This window comes from Pagrus major, chromosome 24 (genome assembly GCF_040436345.1).
Source record: "Pagrus major chromosome 24, Pma_NU_1.0".
NCBI classification, from domain to species: Eukaryota; Metazoa; Chordata; class Actinopteri; order Spariformes; family Sparidae; genus Pagrus; species Pagrus major.
In genome coordinates, this window is record NC_133238.1 from 19161977 (window position 1) to 19174748 (window position 12772).

At 41.3% G+C, this 12772-nt stretch overlaps 1 protein-coding gene across 1 annotated transcript in view; it reads right to left on the reverse strand.

Moving 5' to 3' along the window:
* LOC140992067 (nck-associated protein 5-like) overlaps positions 1-12772 on the reverse strand; it is a 154948-nt gene that overhangs the window by 23635 nt on the left and 118541 nt on the right. Inside the window, exons 8-12 of the mRNA XM_073462303.1 lie at positions 11899-11967; positions 9272-9310; positions 9045-9164; positions 1397-1501; positions 337-525 (exon numbers count right to left, since the gene is read on the reverse strand). Of these exons, the coding sequence (XP_073318404.1) occupies positions 337-525; positions 1397-1501; positions 9045-9164; positions 9272-9310; positions 11899-11967 (522 nt within the window). The remainder of the gene's footprint in view (positions 1-336; positions 526-1396; positions 1502-9044; positions 9165-9271; positions 9311-11898; positions 11968-12772) is intronic.

The following is a 12772-nucleotide window of genomic DNA, read 5'->3' on the forward strand; positions in this document are numbered from 1 at the left end:
TGCTCATGAAGATTCTCCTGATGTGCATGATGAAACCAGTTTTAAAATTGAAAACTCCTGTAGTCTGAGGCAGGCTTATATACTTCTGAGTTTGTTTCATCAGGCATTTTCATCCAACCACCGTCCTTGAATAATAAAACACTTTTTTTTTAAATGATCTTAAGGGTCTTCACCTCCATTTGGGAGTCATAATCAGCACTCGAACAGTAAGATGAGGGATTAATTAGGGTCTCAAAAGAAATACAAGCATCTCTAATAGGGATCTCGATGAGCTGCTCTAACACTTGGTACTGTTTTGTAGAATTACTGTCACTATAGAGTAAGGTGGGAGTTTACCATTTTCCCACAGGAGCGTCCATCATTCCAGGTATACGAGCCGCTGGAGAATTCGCTGCATGCACTTGACAGCGACAACTCACTACTGCTACAGCTGCTGCGTGGGTATACAGGAGCTGGCACCGTCAGACTCAGCTGGCTCAGACACTTGGCGACGGGGAGACCTGCCTTTCCGTTCAACTGAACCTCCTACGAGATAGAAAAGAGACATGACTTTGTAGTGGAATACCTTGTAGAGCATTGTTTATACTGTTGTTCAGTAATTATACTAGTCATTCTTCTTATCGAATCAAGATTTTCATATGCCTTAAAGAGTATTTGATGTGTTAGTCGTTGGGTAGTGTTGCATACCTAATTGTTATCTCGCTGTTGATTTTGTGATGAAAGATATTTAACAAAGACTTGACAGACCAATCAAATATCTTGGGAAAGTTGACTAAAATGCCAAAGTACTGCACTTTTGAAAAAACATCAATCTAATTTTCATGTGCAGCCAACAAACCACAGCAGATGTTTCTCCATTTAGCATCTCGCTGCAAACTGGAGACGTACAAATTAATAATCGTTTAAAAGGTTATTGTATACAAGATGAGAAATATTCTAGATATATTCATGTCACAGGTTCTATTTCACTAATCTCATAATTCTCACTTATGAACATCACCTTGGCTTTATTATTTCATTTTCTGCCTCTTCTTCCATTTATCAGGCAGCATTTCTCAGGGGGTAAAGGGGTAAAAGAATGGAGCAAACTCATTTTCGGCGCTTAATGCATAATACATAAGATGACTAATGTACCACAGTGTCCTATGGAGTCGCTTTTACTGACGGCGAGTCTCAATCGATGGATTTCTGGTAATATGACAAGGATTTATTCCTATTAGTGCCAAGTGATACTGCCAGCTCTTCCTGCCGAGAGCAGAGGAGGGGTCACGGCTTCAGATAGTAAGGTCTGTATTTTAATATCTTGTAATGATTTCTTGAAGGGGTCGGGGTTATACTACCTGGACGATTCATATGTTTGAGCTAAAAAAAAAAGAAAGTTTCCCATTAAGCTTACATTGGAGGGAGACTCGGTGTTCCTGGAAAGCAAGAAGGCCTTGCTTCTCTCCGGCTCCAGGAGCAAATCGGCCGCAGATAAATCCATGATCCGAGAGTGGAGTTTCTGAAAGACAAAAGGAAGGACACGCTAGAGTCAATTTTGAGTTTGAAGAAATGAAAATGAGCCTTGGTGTGAGAGAGATTGATACAACAGCAGAATGGTAGGGTGATATTTTTCCTTTCTCAATTTATCAATGGTTTGTGCAACACATAATGTAAAAGTCTTCTTTTAGCACCTCATCAATTTCATTTCCATTAAAATTTTGATCAAATTTCATGCATGAAATATTTTCTTAACAATAAGTGATCCCTTATAGGTTGTCAAAAGTATCAATACCTTTAAACTTTTTTGATTCCAAACATTTAAAACACCACATCTACATTTGATAGTACGAAGACTGCACAGATATTAACATTATTAACACCTCCTAGGCGATTATGTTTTCACCTGTGTCCGTTTGTTGGTTTGTTACCACATTTACACAAAAACTACTGAACAGATTTCCACCAGTCTTGGGAGGAGTATAGGTCTCAGCCCAGAATAGACCCCTTTAACTCTTAGTGTGGATAAAGAGATGGATCCAGGAATTTTTTCTCACTGTCTTTAACATTGCATTTTCCTTAATTTCTCATGGAATAATGCATGCATGTTGATGATGATGAATCAGGCGTATTTAGGTGGCTGTTATCTATGAGTGAGTACAATTTAAAAATCTGGATAAATATGTTTTCATAGAGGGTAGTCTTCTTTTATGATTTTCGATTAGGCTTGATTTAATTAAAGGGCACTGTTGGGCCTTGGCTGGGGTATGCGCTCTACTGAGTGCCATACTAGTTACAAATGTGTTGGTATGTGATCAGTGACAATTTCTATACCAGCACAGAATTATTATTATTTTTTTCATGATATGGAAAGAGGTCTCAAGTATTGTTTATCTAAACTATAATTGTATCAATGTTCCTGGTATCTTGACATCCTTAAATCCCTGAAAGTAAAGAAAGGAATGCAAAAAAATTGTAATTAAACAAAAGTAAATGTGAATTTGTTTTCCAAGCTGTACAGTAAATGTTGAGTCTGAGCGATGTTACTGAGTGTCCATCAAATTCCCTCCACCGGCGCCGCTCAGAGCCCTGATTCATCCTTCTCGCTCAAAGTCATTAATGTCATCGGCCGGAAAAAAACTAATGTGAATAGGAAATAATTGCATCAGGGAGTAAGGGATTCCTTTGATTTTTTTTTTTTTTTTTATTCATACGCTCGACTGCAGTCTCTTCTGTTATTTAACTCTTGCGCTTAAGAGGGACGGATACAAAACCAAATACATTTCCACGCATTAATCTCAGAACTTAATTACACTGAGGTTCCCTGCGCTCAAATTAACTTAAACTGGAAATATGCTGAAACAAAACACTTGATCTTAGGCAGCATTTCCTGCCAAGGGTAAAACTAATGCTCACTCGGGGAGTATATGTATATACGTATGTGTGTGTTTCTGTGCTCTGATATATTTCAGCCTAATACCATTAAAATTGCTCTTCTACCTGCAGTGGAAGGATATCTATCAGGAAAATTGCATGTTATAAAAGTGAAAGTCACCTTCAGCAAATGGAGACCGAGCTTTAAAAACTAAACTTGCCATAAACATTTTAAAATAAAGATTCATCCTCACTTTTATTGCACTCCATTAAACTCTTCGCCGGCAGTTTCTATTGACTTTTTCTGTGTTGTGAAAGATTTCAAACAGCTCCTAATGATACCAGAACTTAACTGCGTCTTTTGTCTCTTAAGAACAAACAACCTGCATCACGTCGCCTGTGGCCAAAACACAGCTGCCTACGTTTTCTTTTTCTTTTTTTTCCTCTTCGACTTTCAGCAAAACAACCACAAGAAAAGCTTCTTTTTGTATTAGTGTGAGCTTGTGAATAAGCTTTCAAAGAGACTGGCTTTTTCACCTTTTCTGACTAGGTGGTAATGGTGCCATGGAAACAAATCTGTTCGCACTTTCAATGCCTTTTCAGAACAGAAATAAGGAAAAGTATTCTTAACTATTTTTAGGATCTATGCAACATAAAGCACAGCATCCCTCCCTGCTTTGATTTGACTGTTTAACTGCAGACGATTTCTTATTTTTGAATGTTTTGAACCCGCACAGAAATGTGAGGCTGGACGACTGCCATTTTAGTTTTACTCAAGGCACCAGATGGCTTGTCGTCCCACCCTCAAAGTCATGAAATTGAAATTGGTGCAGCTCCGATGCCGCAGCGCCCGAGCAGCCTCCCTGCTGTCCACAAGGGGATGGGAGTGGCTGATGTGTCACGGGAGGCTCTGATCTTATCGTAGGGTGCTCGATTTCACCTCCTCAGCATCCTCATCAAGGATTCAGTCAATAGTGTCACAGGGTCGTGGGCGCAGATATGCGAAGGAAACTGTAGATGACAAGGCCGTGTGTACAGTTCCTGAACTTTTTGAGGTTCAAGGCCAAGATGTTCTTGTGAAATGCCAATTAATGCATGCAAATTTGACCTTAGTTATGACCATCTGGCATGATTACGTTAACCTGTTCCCAGTCCTAGCCCAAAGTAAATTCAAAGCTGGGCATGGTTTTAGGCTCTTTTGAAAGGTTATAAGCTGATTTTTTTCCCCCCGAGCTGCCAGAAGCTCTGTAAGTGCTTCGGTCATTGATCTATAGGGGTATGAACACACTGAGATATTAATATATTTTCCTCGCCTGAATTTTTAATGCAAAAATAAGCCTGCAGAAGACCTGTAACTGCCCCTATTAGCTGGAAAACACAATGGGTCCACATCATATAGTCTTACATGGTCCAAGCTCAAATTTAATAACTATATTACTGAAAATGCACACGTAATACTTGTTTTTCTGAGGAAATATTCAGGCATCTGGCAAAAACTAATCATTCTTCTTTCTTTATTTACACTAATTTTGTGCATAAAGAAATAAGTGTTTAGGTTGAAAAACAGCCTTTGCATAAAATTACATAAACTTGCATAATTTAAGTTTAAGTTTAACACTGTATTTTGGACTAAAGATGTCACTGAGACGGATCTAGAGGACATTTGGAATTAAGAGAAGACGGTTTGTTTTGTTGACGTACCTTGCTCATGTGGTTTTATCTTGAAATGGTTTGCATGAATAGAACATGATAATCTAAGCTTTGTAACGATGCACGGCATGTCTACACTTAAACTGAGGCGTTTGCCTATTTGCTTAGCTGACTCTTCAATCTGGGGGCCGATGGAAGAAGTTTCATGTGTCACGCTGAAGAAAAAACGGAGCCTTCCTGCTTTTGTTCTTCTTGTTTTTGCCTTGACACTGGTCATATTTCAAGATAATGAATATCAGCCCAGAATAGCAGCAATAGGCAGCCTCCAAACATATACATCAGTATTGGCACCCGCTGTCAAAAACCCATCGGGCTGAGCGGTACGGCGACACACAAACACACAAACAACAGCAGGTAGACAAACCGTCAGAGAGGAAAGACAGACTCCCTCATGCTCATAAACTGGTGATCTATATGTCGGTCTCATAACAAAGGCTTTTCCTAAAGCTCCAACTACAGCAGGAAATGAAACTCAGCCGTAATACGACAAGACTCGGGTGAGTAATATGGAGTTCTACTTAAAAAAGCAGCCATTTCGTATCTCAAAAGCTCCACTCTGCAAACGTCACAATTGAAATTAATTTACCACCGTCCCTGAAAAGTGGCATCATTTGTTTAAATTTGCAGGGGAAACTTTCAGCCGATGGCAGCAGCCTATTTCACTACACACAGTACAAAATTGCATGAGCCGTAATGAGATCATGGCGTTCATGCTGTGTCCTTCGTGAGATCGCTCCGCATTCGTTCCAGACAGTAATGGGCCACTCAATTGCCACTTGCCTTGTCATATTTGATAAGCAGCATAAGTGGATGGGGCTACACACCAGTTATTTTCCCTTGGCTTGCCAAATAGTTTGAGAAAACAACCATCATTTTCTTTATTTTTTGCCACATTTTTAAGGAATGAAAATCAAACACGATCCAGCCGAAGGCGTTGAAGATGTAGTCGCCATCAAAAGCATGATGGTTCCTTATCAGAGGAACTCAAGATGCCCACTGGGAACTGGAAGACGTTTAATTACTGGTAAGCAAAAAAGGTCCAGCAGAGCTGGATGTGAAACTGTATACTCATATGGGTGATTAAGTCTCCCGCTGTTTTCAGCCTCCAGGAGGTAAAACAGAAATGAACACTCACGCTTGTTATTTTCATATTTTCGTAAGAAATGCTGCTGGGATGGTTTATTCAGTGGGATGTGAAAACTAAAAACTGTTAGTGTGTTTGGTTTCAGATGAGTGAGGGGGCATAATTTAGTAAAAGGAGAAAAATAATACACATCACATTCAGTTTCCATGATAGATACCTGATTACTTTATGACACATAATGCCAATGAACGATTCTTGTTTCTTTTTAGGTGAATATGAACTGTGCATGAAAATACACATTAATTTCGCCCTGCAAAAGTTATTTTTCTTAGCCCTAATAATAAAAATTTAATATGAAAATCAATCTGAAACTATAATTGTAAGGGAAGCAAATGTGTTTCAAATTTTGAAAATGAATTGTAAAATGCGTTGCTAATTTTCCTTCTTACTCATTACATTGACACCACAAATATAAAATAATCATTTGGAGAAAAGCTAGCGCTGGCAATCAGTTAGCGCCATGCCTGAAAACAGAGGGAAACAGCTAGCTTGGCTCTGTTGAAAGATAAGAGAAGTTTCTTAAGAGCAGCTCTAAATGTTTAGAAACTATGGTGGGTCCATTTTGTTTCCTTCGGACAAAGCGAAGCTAGTTGTTTTCTACTGTTATCAGTCTTTGTGCTAAGCTAATTTAGCTAGCTCATGCTGGTGGCGAGCTTTATGTAATTAGCATGTACACAGGAAAGCGATATTGACCATCTCCCAATTGCTTTAAGAGATATACTTAATTTCAGTTTTTATTATTTGGAGGGTTTTTTTAGATGTTTTTATGATGTGTGCTACTGGTTTATTTGTTAGCGAGTTAGTTAGCTCAATAGACAGACAGATGGATAAAACAAAAATAAATCTAAATTGCATATTGCCAGAAGTTCTCGCCCCCTGTGAAGAGGATGAATAAAGATGTTTTTAACAGCTCTCCCACAGACGACTACAGCTCATAATGGATGCACAAAAAACATCCGGAGCAGCGTGATCACATTATGACTAATCCTCACACTGAATCACCAGTTGACGGTGAAAATGACATCATTAAGTGATGAGCAGACAGCCAAGTCATTTTCCAGTGGGACAAGCTTACACGTTTAAAAGCATATTTTTACTGTTCAGGTACACACACACACACAAACACACACCCTGGGGTCAACACCAAATCACCTGATATAATATAATCTGGGCAGTTTGTTTTTCAGCTGATTCTTATGAAAGGAAAAACACATTACACCGAGTCTGGGCCTTAATTCGCATCTCCAGCTAGATTGCACCTCTTGGTCCCCACAGTGGTATCATCAATATCCCTCTTCAAGCCTTTTATATTGCAGTCTCACTTGACAATGTTCCTGCCTGTCCAATAATGGCACTGAAAGTAGCCTGAACTGGCAGAGATCTTTACAACACACCCACAGCCATATTATTTCTCTTCCCTCCATCTTTTTTTTCTTCTTTTCACTCCGTTTATCCACCACTTCTGCCTCTTCTTATTTCGCCCTTAGTTTTTCACTTCTACCTCCTTGTCGTCTCGGCGCCCATGCTTCACGGCTATCTCATCTTTCTCCATTTTCACCCTCCCGTCCTTCCCTCCTTATCTACCCTTGCTTGCCTCCTCGCTTTTCATCCTCCCGTCTGGATGGACTGACAGCTCCCTTTCCCTTCTCTTTTCTCTCCTGGCAGCTTGCTATTTTCATATTGACAGCGAGGAGTCCCTGCGGCAATTTGCACAATTACGTGAAACCCTACTTTTCAAACTGACCTTATTGCCTCGCAATGCTATATCACTGTTGACAATAGACGTGTAAAGCATACAGCAGGCAGGTCTGTCTGCCACATGATTACGCCTTTAAAAAAAAATCAAGCTGGAATGCACACAGACATCTCTCAGTAAATTGGTGTTTTCTAAGGGACAAAAAGATGAACTGAAGCAATTTTCAGCCGCTCCACATGAGAGAATGTCGAGCTTGTGGAGAATATAAGTACAGTACTCATTGTCTGATGGTCACAGAGGAGCGACAAGATGGCTGCTTGTTTAAATCTTCAGTTTTTGTTGGATGTGAAGGAGAAAAGTCATCTTTTCTTGTAGCAGATTATGGTTCTAGTCCTTCAAACACTTCCCAGATACCCCCTTTCCACCAACTTGGACCAGTTCTCTGGCTGATGAAATGCAAAGAACTGGTTCAAGAATAGGCACAGGCTCCAATCTGGCAACCAAACTGCCTTGGTGGAAAAGGGGTAAGAGTCAAAACTGTATTGAAGTCACAAAACTACGGCATATTTGATCCTGGCATGGCACCAGTTTTTGACAGGCTACAGGGACGACTGTGAATTTTCAAAGGGAAATTTCAAGTTAACGTTAGCCTTCTTAGAAACTTTGCTAAAGTTGCTGAAGTTGAACATAGGTCCCGGTAGTCCTTAGTGCATGTGTGATTATAAACATTAAAACTACACATATGCTATCCCTCAGATTGAACCATGATGCAGTAAATAAAAACAAATCTTATCTTTGCTTGAGAACAGAAAAACAGACCTCCACCTTCTGAGGAGGATAAAAGATTGAAGGTTGAGGGAGATGGATGTAAAAGGTTTTTTTTTTTTGTTATTATGTCTTTTAAATCCAAGTATCAACAGTCTACTTTGCAGCCCTGGTCTGCAGCTGAGACCTCAGAGCAGTTTAATAACAAGCCAAATGAAAAACAACTTCAGATGCATGAGAATAAGTGCTCGGGCTTGTTTAATGGAGGAGCTGCTGCTGAGAGTTTTTACCGGCTGAGAGCGAGCAAAAGCTTTACTTGGCACGGATAAACATCTGTAGGGCTATCTTAAAGGCCTAGGATCGGATCTTTCAAGGTCAGACGCTTTTTAAGTGATCTTGCCTATCCATGTCCATCCAAGTTGGCATTTTTGATCCTAAAGATGACAATTTCCAGAATGTTTTTATCGTCTGGTTAAGTTTAGGCCAAAAACCTCTTGGTTAGGTTTGGGAAAGATCATGTCTTGGCTAAAAATACCAGGTTCTGTCACCAAAAACGTGGCTGGGAAAAGTCCTGATGTCTCGTTAAAAATATTAAGCAGTTTCATGATTACTTATGTTGAAACGTAGTCTTGAACAGTGGTGTCTGGCTTAGAAATAGGGTTTGTGTGGATGGCATCATCAAGCTGTCTTCTCTGCATTGAAATGTGCATGGTAATAAGAAGTGCGAGCCGATACCACGAATTACTCTCTGTAGGCTGAAGGCTGTATTTCTGACATACAGTAACTTCTGCTATTCCCCAGTTGCCCGTGTGAATCTCCTCGCTGGCCGAGGTCAGTCGCAGCTTGCAGGTGTGAACATCTGAGTGGGCAGCGTACCTGTAGAAGCAGGTCCGAGGCGGGCTTGATCCGCTGCTGGAACAAAACGCTCAGCGCCCGATTCTGCTGCTCGAGGTCGAAAACTCGAGTCCGCAGCTTCAGACATTCCTCCCTCAGATCCTGCGGGTGGGAAGCAACATGAGAGGGCGTCAGGAAACATCCACGTCTGTGTACCAAGAATCTTATAATGCAAGATTTGATAAAAAAGTCCTCTGAAACAAACAAACCTTCTGGGTAAGAAGCGCCTGCACAACTTGATTGGCAACCTGAATGAGAAAGAGAGGAACAACAAGGTGTCATTGAAGGTAATTTGGCTATTTTAGCAGAGGTCTTCTTGATCTCATGTGACCCTTACAGGCCCCTGTAGACCTCCTTTACGCTGCTAATGCTGCACTTTCTCACCCAATTTACACATAAGATGTGATAATATGAGCTCAACTGAACAAAATAGCTCAATATAGTCCCTTTAACACATGCTCAGGTCAGCTTTTAATGTTCAACTCTCTCTTCCTAATGGTGGTATTGACATTAGCTCTCCGGGCTGATGCAGAAGCAGAGGTTTTGGTCTCACAGCGGCTAACACTCCAGACCACAACGCCGATGGAGAAGCGGCTCCGATTACTGCTCATTGATTGCTCATTAATACCGTGTGAAGCCACATCGACTCTTTTGAGTGCTCTCACTCTCGTTTATTGAATGCGGAGAGACGGGGAGTAAATATGGTGAAATGAGCTCCTGCTCCTGGAACCGCGACTCCTCAGAAGAAGATCTCTTGTAAAACGGCCGAGTGATCAAACAAAAAACCTGGACAGACTCTGACACAAGTAATTAAACTACAAATGAGCCCCGACAACACAGTAAAATCCAGCCAGGCAGCCGGTCCGACATAAAAAAAATATGATCCCTTCTGTTGCTTAGCAAACTTTAGGCTTTTGGCTGTTGTTTTTTGTGCAGGCGTCAGAGGGGCACACATCATCAAAACAGGATCATTACCAAACCCTCGCTTCACAAAAGTCAACCTCATAGGGAAACAGTTGACAAGTAAACACAACAAAGCCGAGTTGCGCCATTTTAATGAGGGCAGGGAAGCAGAATGGAGGCGAGGACTGCGAACTCTAACACAGCTTTACTCTAACATCTCCTCCATCGCTCTCTTTCATCCCCCCTTCTTCTCATGCCCGTCTTTCCCGCCCTCCAGCAGATCTGCTCAGCCTGTTGGTTCCAGGACAAATTGGGCAACTTGTCCCTGCTGGACAGACTTCCCCCTGCAGCCGAGCTTCCCCCTTCATCCCCTCCCTCTCCTCCCTCCTGGAGTGATTCAGCAGGCAGGGCACAGTCAAGAGCCTGGGCTGGTTTATTCCCCTCATGTGGCTCCCTAAACAGCACTTATCAAGCTCTCACAAATAACCAGAGGGCACACAAGTGCCATTGTTATGTAAACCGTCACTTCAGCAACACCAGTTCACATCAGGTTGAGGTTATTTAACAGCCCGACTGTTTATGACAAAATGAATGCAGGATAATAAAATGCTTTTTTGACCACTGACTATAGGTACGGTGGTGGTGCAAAAAACATCCTGTCTGGCTTCGCTGCTTTTATACGAGCATCGACAGAAAAGCATCCTGGTCGCGATTAAAATTTTGAACATGAATCAGACTTTAACGAGCCGAATCTTCGTTGAGAGATGAGAGATTTTAGCGAGCCTCTGTTTTCCCAATTAATCGTTAATAATTGTGAGTCACCCCCGCATCCCTGAAGCAAAGCTGGAACTTGTTTTCCTCTCACCTATAGTTTTATTAATCCATCTAAATTGTTTTGGTGCAACTAGATGACGCCAAAAAAAGTTAATTTAAAAAACTCAATAGCAACAGAGTGCCGTCTACTTTTATTATATTCACTTTATAACACTTTAGATTACGGCCCTTTGTAATAAGCATTATTTAACATGTGATAAGGCCCTAATAAAGCCTTGTAAGTAGCTTATTAGCATGAATAATGCTAATAATAGCATAATAAACATGTTTAATGTTAGATTATAAGTAGTAGGGGATTTGAGGGTGGATGAGGGGGGGATGCCAACCCTCTCCACCCCCCTAATATCACTAATAGGCGGACTGCTGTCTTATCCGATATGAACTCGGACCTATAACTGATTAATTAAAGGTTAGAAAAAAGAAGGTCAAGGTTCGTTTACTGTCATTTTACAACACCAGGGTTGCAAAGTGTCTCACAGCCTGAGGAGAGAAGCTGCTGTAGTCTGCTGGTATGGTATTATTGCGGATTATTACATTTTGACAGATCATTTCTATTCTAACCAGCGCAGCTTTTCTAGCCCAGCCTTCAAACTTCAGGTTAGATAAAGGCCTTATTACAAGGACCTCAATATGAAACATTTCTAGACCTGATTTCTCAGAGACCTGGCAACTCACACCAACACAATCTAAATGAGTAAAACCCCTTCAGCTTGAAGGTTGCATATGTGATTTGATTATAGGGTGAACTGTCCCTTTTAAATATACACATATAAACCTGGGGCCAGGCAACAGGTGGGGGGGTCAAAAGGGGGCCACAACAAACTTGCCCCACGGGCCATTAAGGCCGTTAGTCCGGCCATGCTCTTAAGATGTAGTTCAGGTATACCTGTGAGAAAACACAATGTTCTTTGCAGGACCTCATTAAAACCTTAATCTTAAACTTAACAACAGTACACATTCTGGTTGCATGAGTTGAAAACAAACTCCGCAAACAAACTCGTGGACTTTTTCAAGGTAAGTAAAACACCCGGCGAGTCGAACGGCGCCCTTGCATGTGCCCCCCGGAGCGAGACGATGATAAACAAGGTCCAAAACTCACCTCATCCAGACAGCGCTCGTACTGTTCCCTCTGGCTCTCGTTCTCCGAGGCCAAGACAGAGTTCTGCTCCTGCAAAGAACACACACACACAGACACACTCGGCGTTAGTGCTGCACAAACCCTCGCAGTGACTTTGGTTTACATTCGGAGACAGAGGCAGCAATCAAAGCCGAGCCGAAAGCAGAGAAGAGACTCCACAAAGGTCATATGTCAACGCTGAACCAGGAAGGCCGATATAAATTTACAAAGAACCACAAAGAGAAAGGTCAAGAGGACGGGAGTTATGATGCTGAACTTTGGGGCGGCAGCGAGCCATTTGGAGTTCGGACCTAATAAGAATATCTCCTTCACTTGCCAAGCGATGAGGCCGGGCCCTATTGATCTCTGGGAGTTTCCAATTTGTCAGAGGCAGGCAGCATATTAGGAGCTGTCAGTCGGCCTCGCTTCTCTCGCCCTCTGCCCTTTAGTAGAAACTACCAATCCCTTGATGAAAACATGGGAAACATAATTACAACCCAAAACATTCCAATCATGCCATCTACCGAGAAACACGGACTAATTAAAGCCTGGAAGAAGACGATCTTGGTTATGGGTGCAAATGTAATGAGCGACTAATTAAAGAAGGCTCTCTTATTCAGGAATTTCTATCATTAGACATGTCAATTACCATTATTTATAATTAAAACTTCCCACGGACAATATTCCTGTCATGATTTGTGTGAAAAAAAATCAATATGAAGTCTATTTTTCTTGCGCAGCAGCAACTGAAAGGCATCACTTTTTAATATGTGCTGATTCAGTCGGCGCTACACTTACACAACAGCTCTTTTTTTCTCAGAGACGTAGCGATATTAAGTTACCAGATGAAACTTAA